Consider the following 25,811-nt stretch of genomic DNA (forward strand, 5'->3'; position numbering starts at 1 on the left):
TGTCTCAACCAAAAAAAAAAAAAAAAAATTAAGGGACTTTGGCTTTTCAATTTGCATTTCTGATTTAATTAGGAGACTTAGTTAAGCATCATGAAGTCTGAGAATGTATCTTAATTACCTTTGCAAATCACTTTTGAGAAGTAAAATTAATGTTTAAAGATGCTAAGGGGCTTTTATTTTATGATAACCATAAGCACCCAGCTTAGTAGCTTACTTTTAAAGTGGATGTTGAATAAATTGATTTGTTGGAAAGATGCCCTTTTAAAATATATCTTAATTGAATTCCCCTTTTTAAAATTTCAGCATAATATATTCAAATATTGTAATACTACTTTTCAATTGTCAGTAGTAATTTGTATTACAGAGTGATTATTGAAATATGTAGTTAAAATACTTTAGCCTTTAATTTCAGTACTTTAATCTCTTACTAGAACTTTTTTTTTAAACATATAATAAAATTAACTTGATTTTCACTTTTTTTCCCCTGGTGTCAAGCATAGCAAAAATAGTAACAGCAAAATACTTAAAATCCATTTAAAACACTGAAATCTGGAAAATCCACAAATTATATAATCAGGTCATGAGTTAGTTCTGTTTTATTGATCTCAAAACTGGGTATCCTTGCTTCCTCTTTAATGAGGAAACAAAAATAGGATCTACATTCTGTGTTAGGCTGTGCCAAGTCTTTACTTGAAAGGGAAGAGTGAAGTGGAAAAAATGCTTTTTATCTGGGAAGTCAGTCATCCCAACCTGATTAAGCCTTTTGGAAGAGCCACTAGTGATCTCTTATGCTGATGCTGCCCAGAGCTTTTAGGCCTCTTGGACTGAATATATAAAAATGAAGAAGAGGAAAAGGGAGGAAGAACAGTAGGATTTTAAAATAGAACTTCATCTGGAGATCCCTCTCTTCTTTAGTTGCATCCATACTTTGATCTCCATTGGCTATGTGCCACAAAAATTATGTATGTCATAGATTGTCAGCTTATAAGATACAGTCTGTCCTCTTTCCCTTTTTGTTTTCTTTTTGGAGAAGTGTTTTTAAAATGTGAGATAGGTAGTCCTTGATTTGTACACTGAAACAGAGCTGGTTATACCATAGTTCAAAGCCATTTTAGGGGAAGACAATTGATTTACAAAGGTTTTATGAATGTTTTTAAAAGGATATCTAATGCTTATAAGTAGTAGAATTTAAATGTAGCTAACCAAAAAAAAAAAAAAAATCTTTGCTTTGTTTCTGTATTAGTCTTAAAAGTTCTACAAGAAAGTGAATCTTTTACCAGATAATTCCTATATGGTAGTTCTGAACATTTATTAATTTATTTTGTTGAGATGCTTCCTCTGTATGGATGGCCGTGAGAAGTATGGCATAGTGGATAGAGGGCTGGACTTGGAGTTGGAATCCCTGGCTTTAATCTTTTGTCTGAAATAACCCAATCTCCTTAATGCCCTTGGAAGCTCTCTAGGACCACAAGTTATAGACAAGTTGTTATCTGCATCCTTAGAAAGAGCTTAGATTTGGGGACACAAAAAAAGCAAATATTCCACAGAGCTGCATATGTGTATATATACTGCCCTCTGGTGACAAGATACAGTACTTCATATATAGGGACCTTTTTTGAGAAACTAAAACCAAATACTGGATCATATTTGTGATTCATATTTTCAGTTTTTGAATTGTGAAGTTCTACTTTATGAATAAATATCAGTTTACAAGTAATTTTTTATTATTTACAATAAATATGTTTACAAATAATTATAATTTTTTTCCTTAATTAACTTTTTGCATTTTACTTTTTTTTTTTCCCTCTTTTATGAAAGCATATTTTTGAGCTAAATTCAGACAACTGTATTTTGGAGTTAGAACAGAACTTACAGGACATGCAATAGAATTTTCTTTTTAAAAAAAATAACCTTTTATTTTCAAAAATATATGCAAAGATAGTTTTCAACATTTACTCTTGTAAAACCGTGTGTTCCAAATCTTTTCTCCCTCCCTTCCCCCTCATCCCCTCTTCTAGACAGCAAGTAATCTAATATATGTTAAATATGTACTCATATTTCCACATATTTCCACAATTATTGAGCAGCAAAAGAAAAATCAGATCAAAAAGGAAAAAATGAAAAAAAAAACCAAAATGCAAGCAAACAACAAAAAAAGTGAAAATATTATGGTGAGATACACATTCAGTCTCCACAGCCCTCTCTCTGAGTGTAACTGGCTCTCTTCATCACAACTCTGCAATAGATCTTTACTCAGGTTCTGGGAACATTTTTACAACATAGAATGCTTTTTAAACTTTTTCAGGCTTTCTAAGTTCTCTGTATTCTTATACTGTCTCTGCCTTTTCCCCCCTTAATTATTCTGATCTGAATTTTCAGACCCAGCATATCTGGTGAGCTTTGAAAGTTATATTTCTACCATGAATAGTTCAGAAGTAATTTGCCTTCTTACTACTTTTGCTCAAATGGCTCAAGCAAGAAAGACCAATGTGGATAAAGACTTTATAAAAGTTATTGTGCTGAAGATTTATGAGGTGAGCAAAGTTGGGATGAACAACCTGCCAGAAAAACTCCTCTATTCCACATTATTCTTTGAGTCCTTTTGGATTGATTTTGGAAAAAAAAAATCTGCTTGTGACATTGAATTTCCCAGAGCCACAGTTTTTGCTGTGAACAGCAGTTTAGACCTGTATGATTTAAAGTGGGAAGTAGAGCTTAAGTTATAGAAGAAAGTGCAGACTCTTTAGAGAGAGGGAGTTAAAGGGATACCCTTGCCATTGACTACCTAATGTTTTCTCTAGCTTCAAGAACATGAAGGAAAAGAAAGAGAATTGTGGGTTTTGTAGTGAGATTGTTATTTGTAAGGGCAAAGATACAGGCAGTTTGGTAGAAAATGAAAAGGAATAATATACTTATTTTGCTCACATTTGTATCAGGTACACCTCGCACAGGCTTGGGCATATCTGCAAGTATTAGAGAAGCTTTTGTCACTGCTGGGGAGACTAGTGAGACATATTGTCTTTGATACTAAAAGTACTCTTAGTGGTTGTGCTGAGGGTTTTCACAAGACAGATTTTAGGCAAAAATTGTGCAGTGTGTATTTAGACCAAGATAATAGTTGTGTATTACTTCTTACTAGATTATAAGCTTGAGAGCAAAGGAATGTTAAAGTCCTTTTTGTATTCCTCACAGGGCTTAGTATAATGACTTACAGAAGGAAGATATTTAATAAATGTTTACAGAATTCAGTCATAAGAATTTGTTTCCAGAAATATTGATAATATTGTAACTAGGAGTCTCCTTTTACAAATGGCAATTCCATTAAAAGATTAAGATTAGTTTTTATTGATAAAAGTTGTCTTCTTTTTTTCAATTCTAAATGTTATTCAGTCCATCTGAAGCAATTTTTCTCCTTTTGGTAAATTTAGAATGCATTTGCTTAATTTGCTTACACTATTTTGGAGTGAAGATGGACATTCTTGCCCTCTGAGGATACAGTTTGTCTAATCTTTTAGAATAAAGTTGTGAATGAGAGTTTGATGTAGAGTAATCTCTCTTTTTCTTGAAAACACTCATATTTTGTAAGTGCATTTGTTTTAGAGCTTAATATTAAAAATAACTATCTTCTTTCTCTCTAGGTATCTTATGTTAGCCTTTCTACCAGAGAGACCTTTTCAAAAGTTGGTCGAGAGCTTTTAGGAGCTATTACTTCTGTTCATCCTGCAATCATTTCTGTCCTTTTGGATAGTGTTAAAGAGACTATTGACCAAGTTGGGATGGTAAGAGTATTATTTGAAAACAGTTTGGGATTAACTATATCTGCCAAAGACTGAATATTTTCTAGTCCACTTAAGGAAGAATCTTTTTTTTTTTTTTACTTTTCTTTATTTAGAGCTATTTTTTTTTTTTTTCCTCCAAACAGTTCTGCCTCAATTATAAAGCCTTAGTAAATTAAAGTTATTTATTTTAAATGAGCCTATTTTGATTTCTCAGGTGTTTTGTACCAGAAAATAGCAATTCTGGTTGAAACAGGTTAAAAAAAAAGTCAACCAGTATTGAACCTTGGATGAAAAGAGACACAACAAAGCAACTAATGATTTTGCTCATTCTTTTTTTTTTTTTTTTTTTTTAAATTTTTATTTAATAATTACTTTATATTGACAGAATCCATGCCAGGGTAATTTTTTTACAACATTATCCCTTGCACTCGTTTCTGTTCCGATTTTTCCCCTCCCTCCCTCCACCCCCTCCCTGAGATGGCAAGCAGTTTTATACATGTTAGATATGTTGCAGTATATCCTAGATACAATATATGTTTGCAGAACCGAATAGTTCTCTTGTTGCACAGGGAGAATTGGATTCAGAAGGTAAAAATAACCCAGGAAGAAAAACAAAAATGCAGATAGTTCACATTCGTTTCTCAGTGTTCTTTCTTTGGGTGTAGCTGCTTCTGTCCGTCATTTATCATTTGAAACTCAATTAGGTCTCTTTGTCAAAGAAATCCACTTCCATCAGAATACATCCTCATACAATATCGTTGTCGAAGTGTATAATGATCTCCTGGTTCTGCTCATTTCACTTAGCATCAGTTCATGTAAGTCTCGCCAGTCCTCTCTGTATTCATCCTGCTGATTTTGCTCATTCTTAACTTGCTTTGGATACAGGTTAATTTGGTCCAAAGCTTTTCCACAATTCTATTATAACTTTATGTGAATCCACTAAAATTTCAGTTCTGCTTATTTTATGTTAATTACATTGTTTATACTAGGTAAAAAAGCTTTCAGACTTCATGTATGTTCATTTTGTAACTTGTAGGTTTGCTTAATGTTTTTTGAATTCCAGCAATGAATTAGCAGTCATAACTAAATTATCTTCGTTTAGTACAATGTTAAAATTGACATCTAATCATCATAGAACTTGGAGTTCTTAAAGAACATTGCCCTTTTATATTTCATATAATCTTTTCAGATTTCTTCGAAACTGTCATTTTCATGTACATTCACATTCCATAATTTATTCAGCTATTCCTTACCTATTCCACCCTTCTTAATTTTTACAAAAAGTACTGTTATAAATATATTTAAATAATCTTTTCTTTTATATTTGATCTCTTTGGATCTGAGTCTAATTATTGTATTGTTGTGTCAAAGGATATGCACAATTAATGACAATTCCAGTAGTTTTCCCAAATGGTTGAACCAGTTCATAGTTCTGTCCGTGGTGCATTAGAATGTTTCATTTCCCTGCAGCCCCTCCAACATTTTTGTCACACTTGTTAATTTACATTTCTGTTATTAGATATTTGTAGCATTTTTATTTTTATATTTTTTTGCTGATAATTTGAATTTCCTCTTTGAAAAACATCCCATTCATATCCTTTGTTCCTTTATCTATTGGGGAAGGACTCATGTTCTTAGAAATTTCATTCAATTCTTTATATATCTTAGAAATGACACTGCACAAAAAAACTTACTTACAAAGATATTTTTCCCCTCCTGGTTGCCTGTCATCTTTCTAATTTTAATTGCATTGGTTTTGTTTATTTAAAATCTTTTAAAGTTCTGTTTAATCAAATCTGTCCATTTTATCTTTTGTGTTCCTCTGTAATAGGAGATTTGCTCTTAATATCTTTATGATGTGACATTTTATATTTCTCATATGCTCATTTGAACTCATTTTTGTATATAGAGTGAGGTATGGATTTAAAGCAAATTTTTACCAGATTTCTTTCCAGTTTATTTTCTCCTGGTATAATCTTTAAGAACCCACATGATAATGAAGCATTGGAGTGGAATGTTGTTCAAAGAATATCAATTTATCCTAACTTTAATAAAAGATATGCTTCTGAAAGTTCTGTAAATTGGAATATTCTTTTAAATACACTTGTCTATATAAAGGAAATTTGTACTAAATCTTTTTGTGAAGGGAGTTAGTTATTACCCTACATTTATCATTATGATTTTTTCAAATGAGTTTACTACTTGTTATGTGGAAAAGAAAATTGATCTGAAAACAAGGTCACAAAATTTATCTTTCATGTATCAATAATCATGTTTCCAATTTTATGTTGATACTTCCTATTGTTTTCTGTTTCTGTTGTCTTAAAAAACAAAGGAATCAAAACAATTTTTAAGAAACTTATCTCACTATCACTACACACCTGTCAGATTGGCTAAGATGACAGAAAAAGATAATGATGAATGTTGGAGGGGATGTGGGAAAACTGTGACACTGATACATTGTTGGTGGACTTGTGAACTGATCCAACCATTCTGGAGAGCAATTTGGAACTGTGCCCCAAAAGTTATCGAACTGTGCATATATACCCTTTGACTTAGCAGTGTTTCTACTGGGCTTATATCCCAAAGAGATCTTAAAGGAGGGAAAGGGACCTGTATGTGCAAAAATGTTTGTGGCAGTCCTTTTCATAGTGTCTAGATGCCCATCAGTTGGAGAATGACTGAATAAATTATGGTATATGAGTGTTATGGAATATTATTATTCTGTAAGAAATGACCAGTAGGATGATTTCAGAGAGGCCTGGAGAGACTTATATGAACTGATGCTAAGTGAAATGAGCAGGACCAGGAGATCATTGTACACAGCAACAAGATGATCAGTTCTGGACGTGGCTCTTTTCAACAATGAGATGATTTAAACAAGTTCCAATTGTTAAGTGATGAAGAGAACTATCTACACCCAGAGAGAGAACCATGGGAACAGAGTGTGGAACACAGCATAGCATTCTCACTCTCTCTGTTGTTGTTTGCTTGCATTTTGTTTTTTTTTCCCTTCAGTTTTTCTTTTTCTTCCTTCTTGATCTGATTTTTTTTGTGCAACAGGATAGCTGTGTGAATATGTATATTCATATTGGATCTGGCATGTATTTCAGCATATTTGGCATGTATTGGGCTGCCTTTTGGGTAGGGAGAAAGAGAAGAAAATTTGTAGCAGGGGATTATGCAGGAGTCAGTGTTGGAAAAATTGCTCATGCATGTACTTTGTGAATAAAAAGCTTAATTAAAAAAAACAAACAAACCAAAAAAAAAACCAAAAAAACCCAACTTATCTCCCTCTGGTTGAAAGTATAGTAGCCATTTAGGAACTTGATCTTACTACTGGTCAGCCAGGCAGCTTTGATGTGGTTCAGTTTGACATTTTGATTTTCCTTATTTATCCTATGTCTGCCTCCCTGTCTCCATTCCCCAATCAAGTTATTATATTGGTGATTGACTTAGTCCAAACATCCAGTTGACTTTAACCCTACTGCAGCTTATAGCTCCTGAGTTCAAGCCATCCACCAGCCTTATCCTCTCAGCAACAGTGATTATCTACATATGTTCCATACAACTACTTTTTGAAGAAACTAGTAGAGTTAGAACTGAAGAGCTCCAATATAAATCTTTCTTAAGTATTTTTAAATTTAATTCACTTTTATTTTAAAATGTCCCTTTTCTTCCCTCCTCCATTAATACTTAATTTATCTTCTTGATTTTAAGTATTCTTTTTTATCCCCTTTTAATAAGGTATCCCTATACTTGTTTAAAGAGCTGCCTTTGTATCTGTGGCAACCATCTACCTCTGAAATAGCTGTTATTCGGGATTGGTTACTGAATTACAATTTGTCTGATGTGAAGAATAAATTGGCCTGTGTTATTCTGGAAGGAGTGAATTGGGGATTTGGTGAACAGGTATGCATTAAACATGGAAATGACTGATTTTGTGGGTTCAAGGGCATATTTTTTTCCTAAAATAATGTGATCTTAGTGATAATAAACTATGAGGCTTTTATATAAATGCTTTTCTTTCCAAGGTAAGTGAATTTTTTAAACTACTTCAAATTTAGAATCTTTTTTCACTTTCTTTGCAGTGTGAACTTGTTAAGTTATGACAATAATAATTTTATATCAAACTGAAAATGCCTTTATTTATACTTAGACACACTTGCTATATGATATATACCTACTTACAATAGTTTCTTAGTTTTTATATTTTTCTTTATTCTCCTCTCTGTCACACACAAAACTACCAACTTATTTTAAAAACAATTTTATCATATCACCCCTCCTCCCTGGGACTCAATTTCTCATGTTTAAAATGATGAATAAATATACATGATCTTAAAAATTATATAATTCTTTAAAATTACATAATTTTAATTAGGAAAAATAAGAGTTGATCCATCATATCCATCATTTATTGGTTGTTAAATCAGTTAGAAAGTATTTATGATTACTTTGTGTCTATCATTATAATGTTGGTAATGATGGGATAATGTTGAAAGAAGGAATATAGAGATATATATGGTATGATCCTTGCTTTCGTGGAACTTGTATCTATCTATTTGGGTCACTGAGTTCAGTAGAGAAGAACAAATTAAATGCCCTCCAATGAAATTTTGTAATTTAAGTGCAGTAGGAGTTCAGAGAAAGGAATGATATCATCTTGAGCTGGTATAGTTGTAGAAGACTTCCTGGGACATGATCGGGTTTGGGGGGGATATGGGGAAAATGGGCAGAGTGAGACATGAATTGGTCTTAAAGAATGATTAAATCTTATAGAGATAGAAAAGAAAAGGGCCTAGAAAATAGAGCAACTGCTATGTGACAGTGGATAGAATGCAGGATGAAGAGTTAGGAAGGACTGGACTCAAATCTTGCCTTAGACACATTAGCTGTGTGACCTTTCCAAATTTACAAATCATTTAACATATTAGATTCAGTTTCCTCATTTTTAAGAATAAGGGTAATAACACTTCACAGGATTGTGAAGATCAAATGGGTTAATATTTTAAAAGTGTCTTGTAAGCCATATTTTTAAAGTGTCTTGTAAACCTTAATGTGCTATATAGACAATATTATTTTTAGACAAGAAAAAAGATATAAAATTGAGGATAGCATGTGTTAGATAGTGAGAACATCATTCTGACTAGATTGTAAAGTTTTTGTTGAGATATAGTAAGAAATAAAACTGAGTAGGTGGAAAAATAGATAATTGGAGGCTTTGAAAGCTGGACAATAAGTGCTTAAAGTTTAACTCTGCTCCTGCGGGAAACTGAGAGTTATTGTAAGTTCCTGAATAGGAGGATGACATAGTAATACTGAGAGGTTAGATTTTGAGGTATTATAATGGAATGGGAAGATTGAAAGTAGGAAAAACTAACATCATACTTTGTTCTGCTGTTATTGTAACTTCACATTGTACCTTATTTATAGTTGTTTGTTTATGTTTTATTTGTTGGACTAATCTATAAGCTACAGAGGTCAGAAATACTGTGATTTATTCTTTGTGTCTTCTATAGCATTTAACATAGTGCCTTGTATATAATAGGTATTCAGTAAATATTTTTTGGAATGATTAGAGAAAAGCTAGAGGGTAATTGTAGTTGTGAGAGCAAAGGATAAAAGAATTTTTGGCTACCTAAATATAAGAAAAAGGCTTAAAGGAAGACCTCCAGCATATTGTAATTTTTTCCCCCTTTTTTAAAGGATACACTTCATCTGGATCAAACTGTTCATTCTGAAGTAGCATTAATGATTCTTGAAGCTTATCAGAGGTACCTTGCTCAGAAGCCATATGCTGGGTTATTTTCTGAAAGCATAAAACAGGTATTTACTTTTCCTCTGACTATTTAAATATGGATTATATAAAACCTTTCTTTTTGAGAGTGCTAGAAAAATTAAGTTATATCATAGCATCATCAAATTTCATGACAAGTTGATGTCCAATAATTGAACTCTGAGACTAGACAAGAGACTTTCTTCTGAATAAAAGCTTTTGTGTAAGCATTTCACTTTTGGAGAGTTGTACCTGAGCATGGCTCTTCCTCCTCTTCATATACCCTTCACAGTTTCTTTTTTTTTTTTTTTTTTTTGATTTCACTAAGTTTGGATTACGGAGGATTAGGCAGATGACCCAAGTGGTGGGTTAGGTAAGCATTATTTTTTTCATTTGCGTAAATAAAGTTTAAACTGAGTACCAGGAGTGCATTATTCACTTTATACCATGTGGATATAATTTGTGTCTAATGGGAACTGAAAGAGACTGGAGAGATTAATTAAATTTGTTGTGATCATGTCTTTTAAAATTTGTTTTAGGTTTCCTATTTAGCCAGTATTGTGCGTTATGGAGAGACACCTGAGACCTCATTTAATCAGTGGGCTTGGAACTTGATTTTGAGGTTAAAACTTCACAAAAATGATTATGGAATGCAGCAGAACTGTCCGACAGTTCCTTTCTCCAGCACAGTGCCAGATATGAATGAATCCCCTACGTTTCATCCTTTGCTGAAGGCTGTGAAAGCTGGCATGCCCATTGGCTGCTATCTAGCCTTATCTATGACAACTGTGGGTCACAGGTACAGAATAATACTTATATCTCTTATATCTAATAACATTTATTTTCCAAGGCTGAGGTGCCATACAAAAAGTTGCTATACTCTGAAGGAGTGCAGTATTGGTTTGTTTCTTAGGTTAAAACTAAACTAAGCACTTTTGGGGGGAGGAAGGGCAGCCAGGCAATCATGGTTAAGTGACTTGCCCAGGGTCACACAGCTATTAAGAGTCAATTGTCTGAGGTCAGATTTGAACTTGGGCCCTCCTAATTCCAGAGCTGGTGTTTCTAAGGTCTTCCAGGGTTTCTGAGGTCTCACATGATAAGCTAAACAATTTATCTCAGGTGATCAGCCTGTGAAAAAATGGCTCAGACTGCCTAAACTCATGATCTTTGAGGGCAGTTATGTCATTCTCATCCTTATGTTCTTTTTGAATCTTGGATATTATAGGTACTTAATAAATTTTTAATTAGTTGTACCAGAAAGCTAATTTGTTGTTTTGTAGTAAGTATAATTGCCAGAGTAGACTATTCATGTCAGCTGGTCAGAAGAGACTGCTGTTTGGTAAGTTGGAATAAAATCACAAAGTTTTACAAATAAAATCATTATAAAATACATGATCATAAGGAATATTTCTTCAAGTAATAATAGTCTCAGGCAGTATCTTATTGTGATAGATAGTTGGCAGTTATTGTAGATTTTTAATAGGAAAAGGAAGTAATAGGATGAGAATATAGTCTGCTGAGTGCCTCTGGAAAGGTTTCTATTATTCACTAATCTTGTCCTCTTTTCTTGACTTTTTAGAGTATTCCCTTTCTGAAATGTTTCTTTATCTGCTTAATATCTGTTTTAAAGGTGGGGTTTTACCTTTTTAGTCCAGGTATATAGTTTCTTTGCTGTTGTTTAGTAGTAATTTTTCAGTCAAATCTTTGTGAGCCCACTTGTAATTTTTTTGGCAAAGATACTGACGGGTTTTGCCATTTTCTTCTCCATCTCATTTTACAAATGAGGAAACTGAGATAAATAGTTATTCAATTGACTTGCCCAGGGTCAGACAGTAAGTATCTGAAGTCAGATTTTAACTTAGGAAAGTGAGGCTTCCATTCTCCAGATCTAGCACTCCCATTGTGCAACCTCTTTGCCTGATGGTAGTTTCTAATGAAATGTAACAGTTTAGGTACATTACAGATTTCTCGATAAAAACAGGAATAAAAAAATCACTATAGCTGAACTAAGGGTGTGATTTCTAGGTCACTGATCAAGGGGATTGATATGGACCTGAGATATGGCTGATTTTTGTAATGTCTTTTAGATAGATCGAGACCTACCATAGCCTCTATCTCTTTTTGGATAGTTATCGAATCTTACACAGCTTTGTATTTGCTGCTTGAAAATTCTTAGTAGCAACAAAGGAATATACTGAAGACCTGAAAACCTGAAGTATGTTCAGTACAGTAGCATGTCAGAGTCTCAACATTTTATACTTAGAACCATATTGCCTTTTTTTCCCCTCCTGTTAGCATCGAGAAATTTTGTGCAGAAGGTATTCCATTGTTGGGAATTCTGGTCCAGTCTAGGCATCTGCGAACAGTGGTTCATGTTCTGGATAAGATTTTGCCCATGTTTTACCCTTGCCAGTACTATCTTTTGAAGAATGAACTGTAAGTATAGTCTGTGCTGTATGGATTAATCCTTTGTGGTATGGGCATTATGTTTTGTTTTCTCCAATAACTTGTGATTGACAGTGTTTTAGCATTTATTTTTCCTGTGTGGAACAAAATATGCTGTTTGCTTGTATTAGTATTTAAACTTATAAGCAGTATATTTGCTAAGGGCTCAGGCATGGTTTTAATTTTTTTCATGATGGGTTTAAAAAAATACCTCCTTATTGCCTAAAACCTGGCATAGAAAGAACAACTCTTTTTAGAGAAGATGCTTCTGGTGGCACTTAGCAAAGAAGTTGTCAGAGTAGCAGTAAGACATTTAGATTTACATTTATATTAAATATCTTCAGTGTATTTATTTTTTTGGGGGGGTGTTGTTGAATTAGCCACTGAACAACATACAAGGGAAGCAAATTGATGTGATTTTAACCTATTGTTGTAGGAAACATGAAACATTTATAAAATAATGACAAACTGTATTTTAATGTATATTAACTTGTGGATGCTCCTATTTAGGAAAGTTATGTTGAAAGTTGTTCCTTGTTAGTTCCTTCTGAATTTATATTTGAAGGCTTTCTTTTAAAGAAATTGATTTAAGTTCCTAAAAGTTTAATTGTGAATGATATTGAACATTCTGATTTGTGCAAACCAACCCAAAGGAATTTTGTTTCCAGTTCTTATTACTTCCACCTCCCTTGCCCTTGTCTTTTTCTTTTTCATGTGGTTTTATTGTGATTAGATTTTTAAGAATAAGAATTGGTTTAATTCTTTCCATTACCTGCTGATTTGCTAGTTGTTAATCATTAAAATTTATTTGATTTCTAAAACTTCGTTGAATGTCTGCTGTCTTTCTCCATTTGATATATAGGTTTTTATCGTACCTTCATCTATTTTTGCACTTGGATAGTGGTATTCCTCAAGGAATGACCCAACAAGTTACTCACAAAGTAGCTCAGCACTTGACAGGAACGAACTATGGAGAAAATGTGAAGCTTCTCAGCAGCATGATCCAGGTCAGGAAATGGATCTAATCTTTGCCATTGGACATTATCACTTTTGAAATATATGCTTTTCCTCTGGTCTAGTTCCCAAAGCTCTCTTTTAACTACATTTAATATGCAATTTAACACCATTATAGCTTGGTTGATGCCATAGATATTAATATATTATGGAGGTATACCAACAGCGTCAGACTTAGTAATAGAGGGTAGGGGATATTTTTATTGATGTTTTTAAGAATGCTAGGAAATGAGAAATGGGGTGATACTTATTTCATTTCAGATTAATTGGAACTTTCCCCCACAGGCCCACATTTCTGTAAGCACTAATCCCAATGAAGTGGGGCCTGTTGCTGTTTTAGAATTCTGGGTCCAGGCCCTCATAAGCCAACAGTTTTGGTACCGAGAACAGCCCATTCTTTTCTTGATGGATCATTTATGCAAGGCAGCTTTTCAGTATATGCAAGAGGATTGTGTACAGAAACTACTTTACCAACAGCACAAGGTAAAAACAATTATGATATTTGTTGTCTATGATTATCAATTACATTTCAGGCTTGTAGATTGTTCTATAAATGTTTCCACCCATCCCCCAGGACTCCTTCATGTTCACCTTCTACTACTAATTGTTCTAATGCATCCATTAGATTGAAGAACACTGATTTAATATTTGCAGCCAAATACTCGTTTACCATAAATCCTAGTGCAAATTTAAAAAAATGATATGAGAAAAGAAGTATTTATTACATTTCTCTTGGGGCACTCCTTGATACTTTTAAATCCCAGGACGTGTACTTTTTCATGGTACCTTTAGAGCTTTATAATCATATTAAGGAGAGATTGTGATTGAAGATGTTAAAAGTCCTTTTTTTTTGTTTTCTCAACTTTTCTTTTTTGTTTTCTTGACTGAGCAGAATGCTTTAGGTTATCACTGTGACCGGAGCCTGCTCTCTTCCTTGATGAGTTGGATAGTGGCTGGCAATGTAACCCCATCTTTCATTGAGGGAGCTGCTGCTCCCACTCAGGTAGGAAACCTGTCCATGAGAAATCTTAGAAATGTCTCACATATTTAGCACCTCTTAGAAACACTCTTAGAAAAAAGAATGTGCCTTTTTGCTTTCCCACATATATAAAGATTTTGCAACTTATTGAATATTTTCTCATTTTTTAATGGAAAATCATCTTAGAGAAATACAGATAAAAGATTTATTTCCAAAATGTACCTGTAGTTCGTCTTGATCTGGCTTGTGTCCTTTAAGCATGACCTTGCTTCCCCCTTTTGCCAAATGTTTGCTTCTGCATTTGCAGTTCTGTCCATGAGCTACAGAGCATATCACATCACAGAGTAAGATAGTGGATAGACTGTTAGTCTTAAGAGTCAAAATAATTAGACTCAAATCCTTCCCTGGACATTTAATAACTTTATGATCCTGGGCAAGACACTGAATTTCATATAGCATATGTTTTCTCCATTTAATATAAGAAAAATAAACTGTACTAGCTGTAGCATAGGATTTGGAGGCTTCAATGATATATGGTATGTTAAGCATTTTTAAAGCTCAATACTTTATGTTATCATTACTGCCAGGATTATTAATGTAGGATTATTGCATTTGAAAAGAAAATCCTATATGAATCTTAGTATATAATAGTAATAGCTAGTTCTTAGCATTATGCCCTCCCTATGTTTTTTTAATCTTTATAATTTTAATGATTTGTGTCTCATTCATTTGTGTTATGAATGATTCAGTAACTTCATTTCTAAGTTAATTTTTTATGACATGGTAATACTCAAATTTGATTTTAATATGAAAGCTCAAATAAGCTTAATAATTTGAAAGCTCAAATTATTGTCTAGTGATACCTAACTTTCCTCTGTATAGGACTTATAGTGTGCCTTATGAGAATTAATGTGTGGTTCAAAAAATGATGAATAAATGCCAAAAAAAAAAAAAAAAGGCAGAACTGTAAACGTTCATTTTACAGACCATAATGTAATAAAAATATGAGTTAATACAGTAAACGACAAACAGAAGATACAGATCTAAACTGAGATCTTGTAATAACTTCCTGAATCATAAATGGATCAGAGAAAAAAAATAATGGAAATAATAGCTGTGCAAAATAGAATAATGATGAGAAAACATTCCAGAGTTTGGGGTATGCAACTAAAGCAGTCTGTAAGAAAAACATTTATATCTCTACAAAGATATGTTAATAAAGTGAAAAAAGAGGATTTAGGAAAAATATCTTATAACTCTAGAAAATCAACAAATAAGCTCAAAATTAGCATGAGAGAAAAATTTGAAAATTAGAGGAGAAATATATTATATGGAAAATGAAAAAACAATTGAATTGGTGAGCAAAAAAAAAACAAAAACAAAAACAAAAACCCTGGTGATTTGAAAAGACAACCAAATTGATAAAATTTTGGCTAATTTGAGCAAAATGAAGAGGAAAGAAAATTAGATCACTCAAAGAAGAAAGGAAGAAGGGTAACTAAGAATATTAGTCACTCAATTAATTTAACAAGCTTTTATTAAATGTAATACATGTAACCCAGGTTTTCTTTTTGAAAGTTCTATAGGCAGATGAGCAACTTCATATTATTGAAGAAAATTTCAATATACCAGTGAAATCAGAGATCTGTACCAAAAACTTATAAAAAATGTTCCTCTGAAAAGAGAAGCAAGTTGTCATTGATATTTATTGCTCTCCTTTTAAAATTAATTAATTGATTGATTTGTAATATACATTGCTTTATGAACCATTTTGGGAGAGAAAAATCAGAAAAAACTATGAGAGAGAAAAAAACAAAACAAAAATGAAGTGAATATAGCATGTATTGATTTACATTCAATCAGTACTCTATCTACTGGGTCATCTAGCTGCCCAGGAGCTCTCTTTTTTAAAGTTTATTTTGCCTGACATAAAATTGCATATAAGTTGCATGTTTGGGAAATTCCCAAAGTCTTTTTTATTTTCTTTTTCTAATAAATACAGAATCAATCATTCAGCAAGCATTTATAAAGCACTTACCATGGGCCAAAAGAATAATACTAGGTAGTGGCGTTACAAAGACATGATCTCTGATCTTGAGGTTTTACATTCTTTAGTTTTGGACATTATCACATAAATCGGTATTTAAAATATATTGGAGGTAGAGACCCTAGCAGCTAGAAATACCAGGAAATGTCTCATCTATAAAATGATATTTGAGGTGAGCTTTGAAAAGAACTTGAGATTTTAAATGGCAAAGGTAAAGAGGCATTGTGTGCAACAGCCTTTACCAAGGCACTGAGATGGGGATGTTCCTGTCAGTGTGTGAGACAGGGCAAGAAGGCTGATTTGGTTCTGTTGTTGAATAGGAGAAGGGGAAGCAGTATATAATAAAGCTGAAAAGGAATTTGTGGTGAAGATTGTAACACTCAGAAAGACTGATTATTTAAAATATTCATGCTTAAAAATGTAAACTTTAGGCAACCTAACTAGTTAAGGATGTGTCACAATAGGATGCCATTTGCCTCATTTGGGGCAAAGGGGTTGTAAAGTAGTGTTGTTTTCAGTTAGGAAGAAAATAAAATCTCAAGGTCTTTTAGTTTTTAGTACAACATTCCATAATTTTTCTACACTGGAAGGAAAAACTCTCTAGTTGCTCTGGTCTATTTACTGAAAGCAATGTGGTATATTTGAAATTGACCTGGATTTATAATGATAATGATTATTATGTTTCAAGTCCTGACTTTAATACTTATGTTGAGTTAGTCAACTTCTCTAAGTCCCATTATCTGTGTAAAATGTAGAACCCTGATATACTGCATAGCATCATGGTGGTTGTGTGAGATATGTACTCTATTAATCATATGATGCTGTGTATATGAGTTACTGTTAGAATAACAATTTGTTTTCTTGATTATGTTCTGAACTTCTCCTCAGTTCACTCTTTTTCTTACCTGGAATGCCCTTCCTATCTCCTCTACATATCCATATCTTAATCTGGCTCATAGGCAGGATGTTAATAGATTCTATCCTTAAAGCCCATGAATCCCCTTCTAGATTTTTGTCTTCAATCCCTGTCTCCTTAGTAGATTTAGAAAAAAAAAATCTGTTATTGGTCTCTCTATTGTCACTGTTTCTGTTATTGTTCTTGCCTTGTGCATTTGTTTACTTTTCCTTCATTTTTGTTATCTGGAGAAGCAAATCAAAGTGATTCTGGTGTTCTTTCTAAAAAATTTTTAAATTTGTCTTTATTATTGAATGTCCAACTTTTGTGCTATCTGATTCTGATCAGGTTTGCAGGATAGATCACTCTGAGCTGCACCTTGAATTCCATTGATCTTTGGAGCATTTTCCATTCTCTCCTTTTTCCTGGTGGACATGGTATAGTTTTGCTTTACTTGAAGTGCCCTTTCCCTTGTATTTAAAGTTCTTTTTCTTAATGGTTTGTTGAATTTGTTGTTTCTAAATTGAATTAAGCTTAACCACTTTGTGTTTTTTAGTTTACAGCCTTGGATTGGTTGGATTTTTTTTTTCCCTAGGGCATTTTTGAGTCCTTTTGATTGGAATTTCATTTTTTCTCTTTAGAAGTTCTGGTTAGTTCTCTTCGATTATTTATGGTATTATAGTAGTAAGGGTTTTTGTTCTGTGGCATTTTTTTGGAGGACCTTTGATCCTTGGGTTGTTTCTGCATTTTGCACAGTGAGCATATTTTCTTTTACTGTTATTTTCTTCTCCTTCTGTTCTTCTAAATTGGTCTTCATTTATGTGTATTTGCCTTTCTAATCCTCTGGTTTCTTTGGGGAGGCTTGTCATTACAGAGTCAAGTTTTTCTCTTCTCTTTGTTATATTTGCTGTGTAGGACATAAATTCTTCTCATGTAATTCTTGTTTCTTTTTTAAACCACTCAGGAATAGCATGTTAGAGTCCACAGTTCTTAAATTCCACACAGTGCTCTGTGTCATTAAGATATCATATCATTATGCTCATTTCCTTTGAACTCTTTTACTAGATCTGGAAGCATATTTTTTTCTGTTGTTACTGCTTTTCATATTAATTTATCTCTTTATGTGCTAGGTCTTTGGGTTTTCTTCCTGAATTCTTTGATACTTTCAGTCTTCCCTTACCCACATTTTTCTTATCATTCACTTTCTGAATCTTTCCCTTTTCATTGTGGTTTTTCTTGATGGCTGGCTATCAGAGTGTCTTGGCTCATACTAGATAATTTATATTTCACCAGCCAAGGACTTTTCCCCAAGTTACTTTTGGGGGGGTCAGAAATGGCACCAAATGGCTGTTGTCCTCTTTCCTTCCCACTTAGAGGAGCGCTCTATCTCTTCTCTTCCCTTCCTTTCCAAGTTTCTTTTCTTCTTCCCATCCTCTTTCCCATATGCAGTGTGTGTCCCACTCTGTTCCTTAATTTCTGGCTTGGCATCAGCATAAAATCTCTTTTCATCGCTAACAGTGATGAGGTTGTGTTTTGAAATAAACGCGGGACAAATTCACAGTGGCTATTCTGTTTGTCAAAAGGAAGGTTTATTTAGGAGAAGAGTTTACAGACAAAAACGAAAGGTAAAATAGACACCAGGAATGGCAAAAATGGAATAGAGTTGGGAGAGCTTATAGTTAGCAAGGAAACTCACAAGTTCCCCTGGGGAAACTCATAAATTAACCAGGAGAAAGGAAATGCTCCATACGGTGGGAGAAAGCCATTGACTGGCAGATTAGATCCATAGAGGAATTTAGCATACTGACTAGAGTTAGCTAGAGTAAGGAGAAAGGCACCATTAAAGTGAAAGCAATATGGGAGGGGAGGGGAAAGAGAGAGAAGGACCTTCATAGTGAACTTTGTCTTTAAAGAAACTTAGTAAAGAGCTTCATCATAACCAGATCCTTTATAGGGGAAATATAGTCCTGGGATTTCTCAGGCACAAAGGTGGGAAATCAATGTGGAAAGCACCTGGCAAACCAGGTCCCAGACCTGTCTAAAGACATGCCAATTGAGATAGTCTGGAAATGCTAGTTTACTTTTTTTATGCGATTATGTTTGATACAGTTTACAACTGGCTTAACTTATAGTAATAAGACAGTCTGGGAAAGCTAAGTTCCATTAAGGTTGTTGTGAATGTCTTTAGTGATGCTAGCTAGATTGAAGACAGGATGGATGAACCTAAACTTTGGTCTTCATAGCATTGGAAAGTGAGGGAGGGGACAGAAGTTCAAGGATGAGTTGTTTTCTTTCTTTCCTTTCCTTCTTTTCCTTCCTTTCTTTCTGCTGAGGCACTTGGGGTTAAGTGACTTGCCCAGGGTCACACAGCTAGGAAGTGTTAAGTGTCCGAAACCAGATTTGAACTCAGTCCTCCTGACTTCAGGGCTGGTGCTCTATCCACTGTGCCACCTAGCTGTCCTGGGAATGGGTTTTCTTGTAAGTCTTTGTCCTTGTCCTTGGGTATGCTAGTACAGCTTTGGTAGCATGAGAGATGGGGGAGGGTGCTCAGTAAGTTTTGGATCAATGAGTATCAGTTTATGTTTTTTTGTTTTTGGGTTTTTTTTGCCTTTTGGATTTTGGCTCTCCTAGGCCTTGGAGATAACTGAAGTTGCTTTATCTGTGGCACATAATTTCTATTCTGGAGAAGTTAGAGAAGTTTTTAGTCTCCTAACTTGTTGTTCGTATCGATTCATATGACCAGCATTAAAAGGTTCCCTGAATTTATTGTTTTTGAGTCACTATATTTTCTTTTTTTATAATAATTTTTTCTTTTTTCAAAATACATGCAAAGATAGTTTTCAGCATTTATCCTTGCAAAATCTTGTGTTCTAAATTTTCCCCCCTCCCTCCCCACTTCTCCCCTTTCCTAGGACAGCAAGTAATCCAATGTAGGTTAAACATGTACATTTCTTTTAAATATATTTCCACATTTATCATGCTGCACAAGAAAAAATCAGATCCAAAGGGAAAAAAATGAGAAAAAAAATAAGTAAGCAAATAACAAAGATGAAAATATTATGTTGTGATCCACATTCAATCTCCATAGTCCTCTTTGTGGATGCAGATGTCTCTCTTCATCATAAGTCTATTGGAATTGGAGTTACCACATTTTCTTAAAAACACTAGACCCAGAATATATAGGAGGCCCTCAACATGTCACGAATGAAGCCTCCCTGAACTAACATAATTTGTTGTTTGCATCCCAAACAGGACTTCCTATGTGTCTTTGAGAATTAAGACAGGTACCAATTCAGTTTTCACTGGACTGAAAATTGCTTGTATAACTAAGACTCTTCTAAATAAGCTGATCATCATGTCTTCATGGTCTAGTAGTTTCTAAGGGAAAAGAATGTGATTTTTGCATTGCTTTGCTCCTCCCATTCAGGAGGGGTTTTGTCCTTTTTTCACTTACTGTACCTTTTCTCTTCTCATGTCACGTTTCTTTAGCTGAAGATTTTTGTTTCTTCCTCCTTTTGTTGTACTGTCATAAACATGCAAATTTCTTTATGGATTGTGAATTCTTTGGGTTCCACATAACATTATCATTTCTCTTATAATAAATCTAATTTTCACTTAAATTTTGTGAAATTGTGATTGCCTATTGACACTCAGGAATCACATCTCTTGTTTTTAAGTTAATTTTTTACTTTTTATTTGTTTATGTCTTGTTCTTTGACTCAAGCTTTCTTTATCTGAAGATTCAAAAAAGTATAATTGTAGGGGCAGCTAAATGACTCAGTTGATAAAACACCACCCTGAAGTCAGGAGGACCTGAGTTCAAATGTAGCCTCAGTCACTTAACATTTCCTGGCTGTGTGATCCTAGGCAAGTCACTCAACCCCAATTGCTTTAGTTAAAAAAAAAAAAAAAAAAAAAAGCATAACTGTAATTGTTTTATACCACAAGTCTTATATTTTTGATTAAGTGGAAAAGAGTAAAGAAAGAGTAAAGAAAAATTAACATAAATTAATGGAATAGTATTGGATTAAATATTTACACTATACTTACTCATTCAGAAAAAACTGCTCATTTTCATTGCTTCTATTTGCTGTGATTGCAGGTTTGGTTTGCATGGATTGTACTGAACATGGAGTCTATTTTTGAAGAAGATTCTCAACTTCGTAGAGTTGTTGAAGGGGAACTAGTCATTAATTCTACCTTCACTCCTGAGCAGGCTCTCAAGGTGCAGAAAGCAATCATTTCATGTGTTTGAAGTGGAGTTTGGCCGAGTTCTTGATGGGAATAAATACTTCTTTAGTTTTTGTAACTTTTAAGCAGAAGGAGTATTTGGAGAGTACAACAAAAGCATAGTTTATTAAAGTTATCACTTATACCAGCCCTTTCCAAGTTTTTTTTTTTAAATGAAAGCCTTAATATAACAGTTTTGAAAGTGTTGATTATGTGCTTGGAATAATTACCATTGGTTTCATAATTTAGACAGGCATTAGCAAGTTATGGCCTATAGACGTGCCACTGAAAGGTAAAAGTTTTGCACTTTTAAGTTTTTATTGTATTTAAAATTGTACAAAACCATTCGTAGCTTACAAAAACAGGAGTGGGCCAGATTTGACTCTTAGTTTCTAATTTTCCAGCTCTTGAACATTAAAGATCTTCAATTGATAGACCTGATTTTTTGATGTAGGATACCTATGCTTTTCTAACTTTGAGAGATTTGGGGAAATCTCCTCTGAACTTCCATATTTCCAAAGATTGATGATGATTGGACAGTGAAACTTAAATTTCCATGTTATTTCATTCCTTTTTAATAGAAATATCTCATGTGATTAAAAAAAGAATTTTATCAGATCTTTCGGTCTAGAGAAGGCATGCATTTTAGAAATACAGGTTTATAAGTTGTTAATATGAAAATATTTTGTGGTTTGTCAAATTAACCTGAAAATGATATCGTCTTTTTGAATATTTTGTAGGACTTTAATATTGTGTCCTAAGTTTCTTAAAATTTTGATGTAGTGGTTGGTTGACTGAATTGAATTTAAAAGTTGCTGAAAATAAACTTTTTTCTTCTTTAGAAAGCCCAGGCACAGTTGAAACTGCCTATTGTACCATCACTTCAGAGACTGCTGATTTATCGTTGGGCTCATCAGGCTTTGGTTACGCCTTCTGATCATCCTCTTTTGCCACTTATTTGGCAGAAATTTTTTCTGCTTTATCTTCATCGACCAGGGCCTCAGTATGGGTAAGATACTTGTTACTTAAAGTAAATTTCTTTGTATACTCTTCTATGTTATATACTTATACGTGACTTCGAACCATCATTTGATATCACTTCTAACCTTAGTTACAGTTTTTTCTCTGTCAAATAGTACTCAACTGTACCCTTTTTCCGAATTTATGATTCTCTTTGAGCAATTGCTGATAAGATATTCTGAATTATACATTTTGTATAATAAAGACAGAAACTCTGAATTAAGTCAGTCACTTAGAGATCCCCTAAGTCTGAAGGAAGTTCTTAACTTGTGGCCTATGAATTTTATTTTTGTTCTTAATTTGGTGGAAGGAGTCAAAATGGTAAGAGAAACCAGGAAGTTGCCCAAGTTCTTCACATTTTCCTTTGGAAACATTAGCAAGCTTCTAAAAGAATTATGGAGTGAAACAATTTTCCAGCCCAAGGTAAGTTGGAAGGACTTTAAGAAAGGTCTGTTTCACTTGATTGAAATGGGAGTGTATCCCAGAACAGTGTCCCAACAACCTAGTGGGAAGCTCTTAGGCACAAGCACAGACCAGAAACCAAGTTCCCTCCATCCTAACTCTATAGACAAATGGCACAGTAGGCTAGCTATGAAGCCTTCAGCCCCAGTGAAGCAGGCAGACTCCCAGCCCTGAAACTCAGGGGACAATTGGTATGACTAAGCCATGGCACCTTAGCACAGTGGGCAAGCTGCCCAGCGTTAGAGGCCCTGACACAGAAAACCAGTGACCAGACCCCTATTTATAAAAATATAAATTGTGCAGATTAATAGAAGATACATTAAAATACTTAAATAACTCCATTTTAGAAAAAAAATATTGAACAGGCCATCAGTGAACTCTCTTAATAAAAAGGCTTCAGAGCCAGGTGAATTTACAAGTGAAGTCTGAGAAACATTTGAAAAATAATTAATTGCAATACTATACATATTTGGAAAAATAGAGTCTTACCAAATTCCTTTGTGGTACTGATACTTAAATCATAAAGAGCCAAAACAGAGAAAGAAAATTATAGAACATTTCCCTTAATAAAAGGTGATGCAAAAATTTTAAATAAAAAATTAGCAAAAAGATTATAGCAGTTTATCTTGAGGATAGTACACTATGCCCAGGTGGGATTTATACTAGGAATTCAGGGTTGGTTCAATATCAGGAAAACTATCAGCATGATGGGTCATATCAATCACAAAACCAATAGAAATCATATGATTATCTCAGATGCAGAAAAAGTTTTCGATAAAATACAGCACCCATTCCTAATAAAGACTCTAGAGAGCATAGAAATAAATGGAACTTTTATCAGAATTAAGTAGTATTGATCTAAAACCATAACCAAACATTTTCTGTAATGAAAACAAGCTTAGAAATCTTCCAAGTAAGATCAGAAAGTGAAACAAGAATGTCCATTGTCAACACTATTATTCAGTATTACTATACTAGAAATTTTAGCTTTAGCAAAAAGAGAAGAAAAAGGAAGTAGAATTAGATTATACAATTAAACGACAAAGCTATCACTCTTTGCAGGTAATATGATGGTATAATTAGAGAATCAACTAAAAAAACTTTTTGAAATAATTAACAACTTTAGCAAAGTCTCAGGACATAAATATATAAATCATGAGCATTTCTGCCTATTATCAATAAAGATCAATAGCAATTGATAGAGAAATTCCATTTAAAATAATTGTAAACAGTGTAAACTATTTGAGAATTTACTTGCCAAGAAAAACCTAGGAACTGTATGAACATTTTCATACAATAAGATCAGATCCAAACATTTGAAAAAATGTCACTTGCTCATGGGTAGTCTGAGCTAATAGAATAAAAATGACAATTCTACCTAAATTAATTTACTTACTCATTGCCATACCAATCAAACTATCAAAAAAATTGTTTTATAGCACTAGAAAAATTGCTGAAATTCATCTGGAAGAACAAAAAGCCAAGAATATCAAGGGAATTAGTAAAAAAAAATGTAGACGAAAGTAGTGGCCTATCTGCATCAGATCCAAAACTATTAGAAAGCAGCAATCATCAAAACTACATGGAGTGATGGGTCAGTGGAATAAATTAGGTACATAAGACACAGTACTAAGTGATTATACTAATCTACTGGTTGACACATCCAAAGACTCCAGCTTCTGCAATAAGAACTCAATATTTGACAAAAACTGCTGGGAAAACTAGAAAACAGTAGGGCAGAAACTAAATATAGACAAACATCTGATACCCTATACCAAAATAAGGTCAAAAGAGATACATGATTTAGACATAAAGGATAATACCATTAGCAAATTAGGAGATCAAGGAATAGCTTATATGTAATATATATGGAAAAGGAAAAAAAATTTGACCAAACAAAAGATAGTATTTTGAAGTACAAAGAAGATAATTTTGAATACATTAAATTAAAAAGTTTTTCTACAAAGAAAACCATGCAAATTAGAAGAGCAGAAAGATGAGAATTTTTTTTTTTTACAGCCAGTATTTCTGATAAAAGCCTCATTTCTCAAATATGTAGAGAGCTGAGTCAGATTTATAAGAATTCAAATCATTTCCCAGTTGATAAATGGTCAAAGGATATGAACCAGAAGTTTGTGGATGAAGAAATTAAAGCTATCTTGAGTCATATAAGAAAATGTTCTAAATCACTATTGATTAGAGAAATGCAAATGAAAACAACTCTGAGGTACTTGCCTCATACATGAGAAAATGCTAAATGTTGGAGAAGATGTGGTATTTTGGGACACTTAGTGGAGTTGTGAACTGATCCAATCATTCTGCAAAGCAACTTGGAACTATGTCAAAAGGGCAATCAAACTATGCATACCCTTGGATCTAGCAATATCACTTCTAGGTCTGTAGCCCAAAGAGATCATAAAGGAAGAAGGATCCACATGTACAAAAAATATTTCTAGTGCTGCTGCTAGAAATGTGATGGCAAAGAATTAGAAATCGAGGAATGGCTGAATAAATTTGGGCATATGAATGTGGAATATGGAATACTGTTGTGGTGTAAGAAATGGATGAGCAGACAGATTTCAGAAAAATCTGAAAGTTCTTGTATGAATTGATGCTAAGATTTGAGAAGAACCAGGTAAAAGTTACACTGTGCAATGATCTACTATGATGGACTTAGGTCTTCTCAGCAATACAGTGATCCAAGAGAATTTCAAAAGATTCATGATGAAAATTACCATCCACATCCAGAAAAAAAATTATGGATGCAGATCGAAGCATATTATTTTCATTTATGTGTGTGTCTTTCCCCTTTTGTACTGTTTCTTCTTTCACAACATGACTAATGTGGAAATATGTTTCCATTATTGCATACTCAGTATGTCATATTGATTACTATATTGGGGAAAAGAAATGGAAGCAGGGAAAGAGAGGGAGAGGGGAAAAATTAGAACTCAAAATTTTTTCCTTAAAAAATTTTTATTATTATTAAAGCTTTTTATTTTCAAAATATGTGCATAGATAATTTTCAATATTTACCCTTGAAAAACCTTGTTTTTCAAATTTTTTTCCTTTCTTCCCCCCACCCCCTCCCTTGCTATTGCAAGTAATCAAATATATGTTAAACATGTGCAGTTCTTCTATACATATTTCCACAATTAACA

At 33.4% G+C, this 25,811-nt stretch overlaps 1 protein-coding gene across 1 annotated transcript in view; it reads left to right on the plus strand.

Moving 5' to 3' along the window:
• EPG5 (ectopic P-granules 5 autophagy tethering factor) overlaps positions 1-25,811 on the plus strand; it is a 140,343-nt gene that overhangs the window by 40,593 nt on the left and 73,939 nt on the right. The window contains exons 12-22 of the mRNA XM_051969688.1: positions 2,380-2,534; positions 3,639-3,779; positions 7,527-7,691; positions 9,489-9,608; positions 10,098-10,357; positions 11,854-11,994; positions 12,866-13,010; positions 13,303-13,500; positions 13,910-14,020; positions 21,041-21,163; positions 22,011-22,177. Coding sequence (XP_051825648.1) covers positions 2,380-2,534; positions 3,639-3,779; positions 7,527-7,691; positions 9,489-9,608; positions 10,098-10,357; positions 11,854-11,994; positions 12,866-13,010; positions 13,303-13,500; positions 13,910-14,020; positions 21,041-21,163; positions 22,011-22,177 — 1,726 coding nt within the window. The remainder of the gene's footprint in view (positions 1-2,379; positions 2,535-3,638; positions 3,780-7,526; positions 7,692-9,488; positions 9,609-10,097; positions 10,358-11,853; positions 11,995-12,865; positions 13,011-13,302; positions 13,501-13,909; positions 14,021-21,040; positions 21,164-22,010; positions 22,178-25,811) is intronic.

Source organism: Antechinus flavipes, chromosome 1, assembly GCF_016432865.1.
Source record: "Antechinus flavipes isolate AdamAnt ecotype Samford, QLD, Australia chromosome 1, AdamAnt_v2, whole genome shotgun sequence".
NCBI lineage: Eukaryota > Metazoa > Chordata > Mammalia > Dasyuromorphia > Dasyuridae > Antechinus > Antechinus flavipes.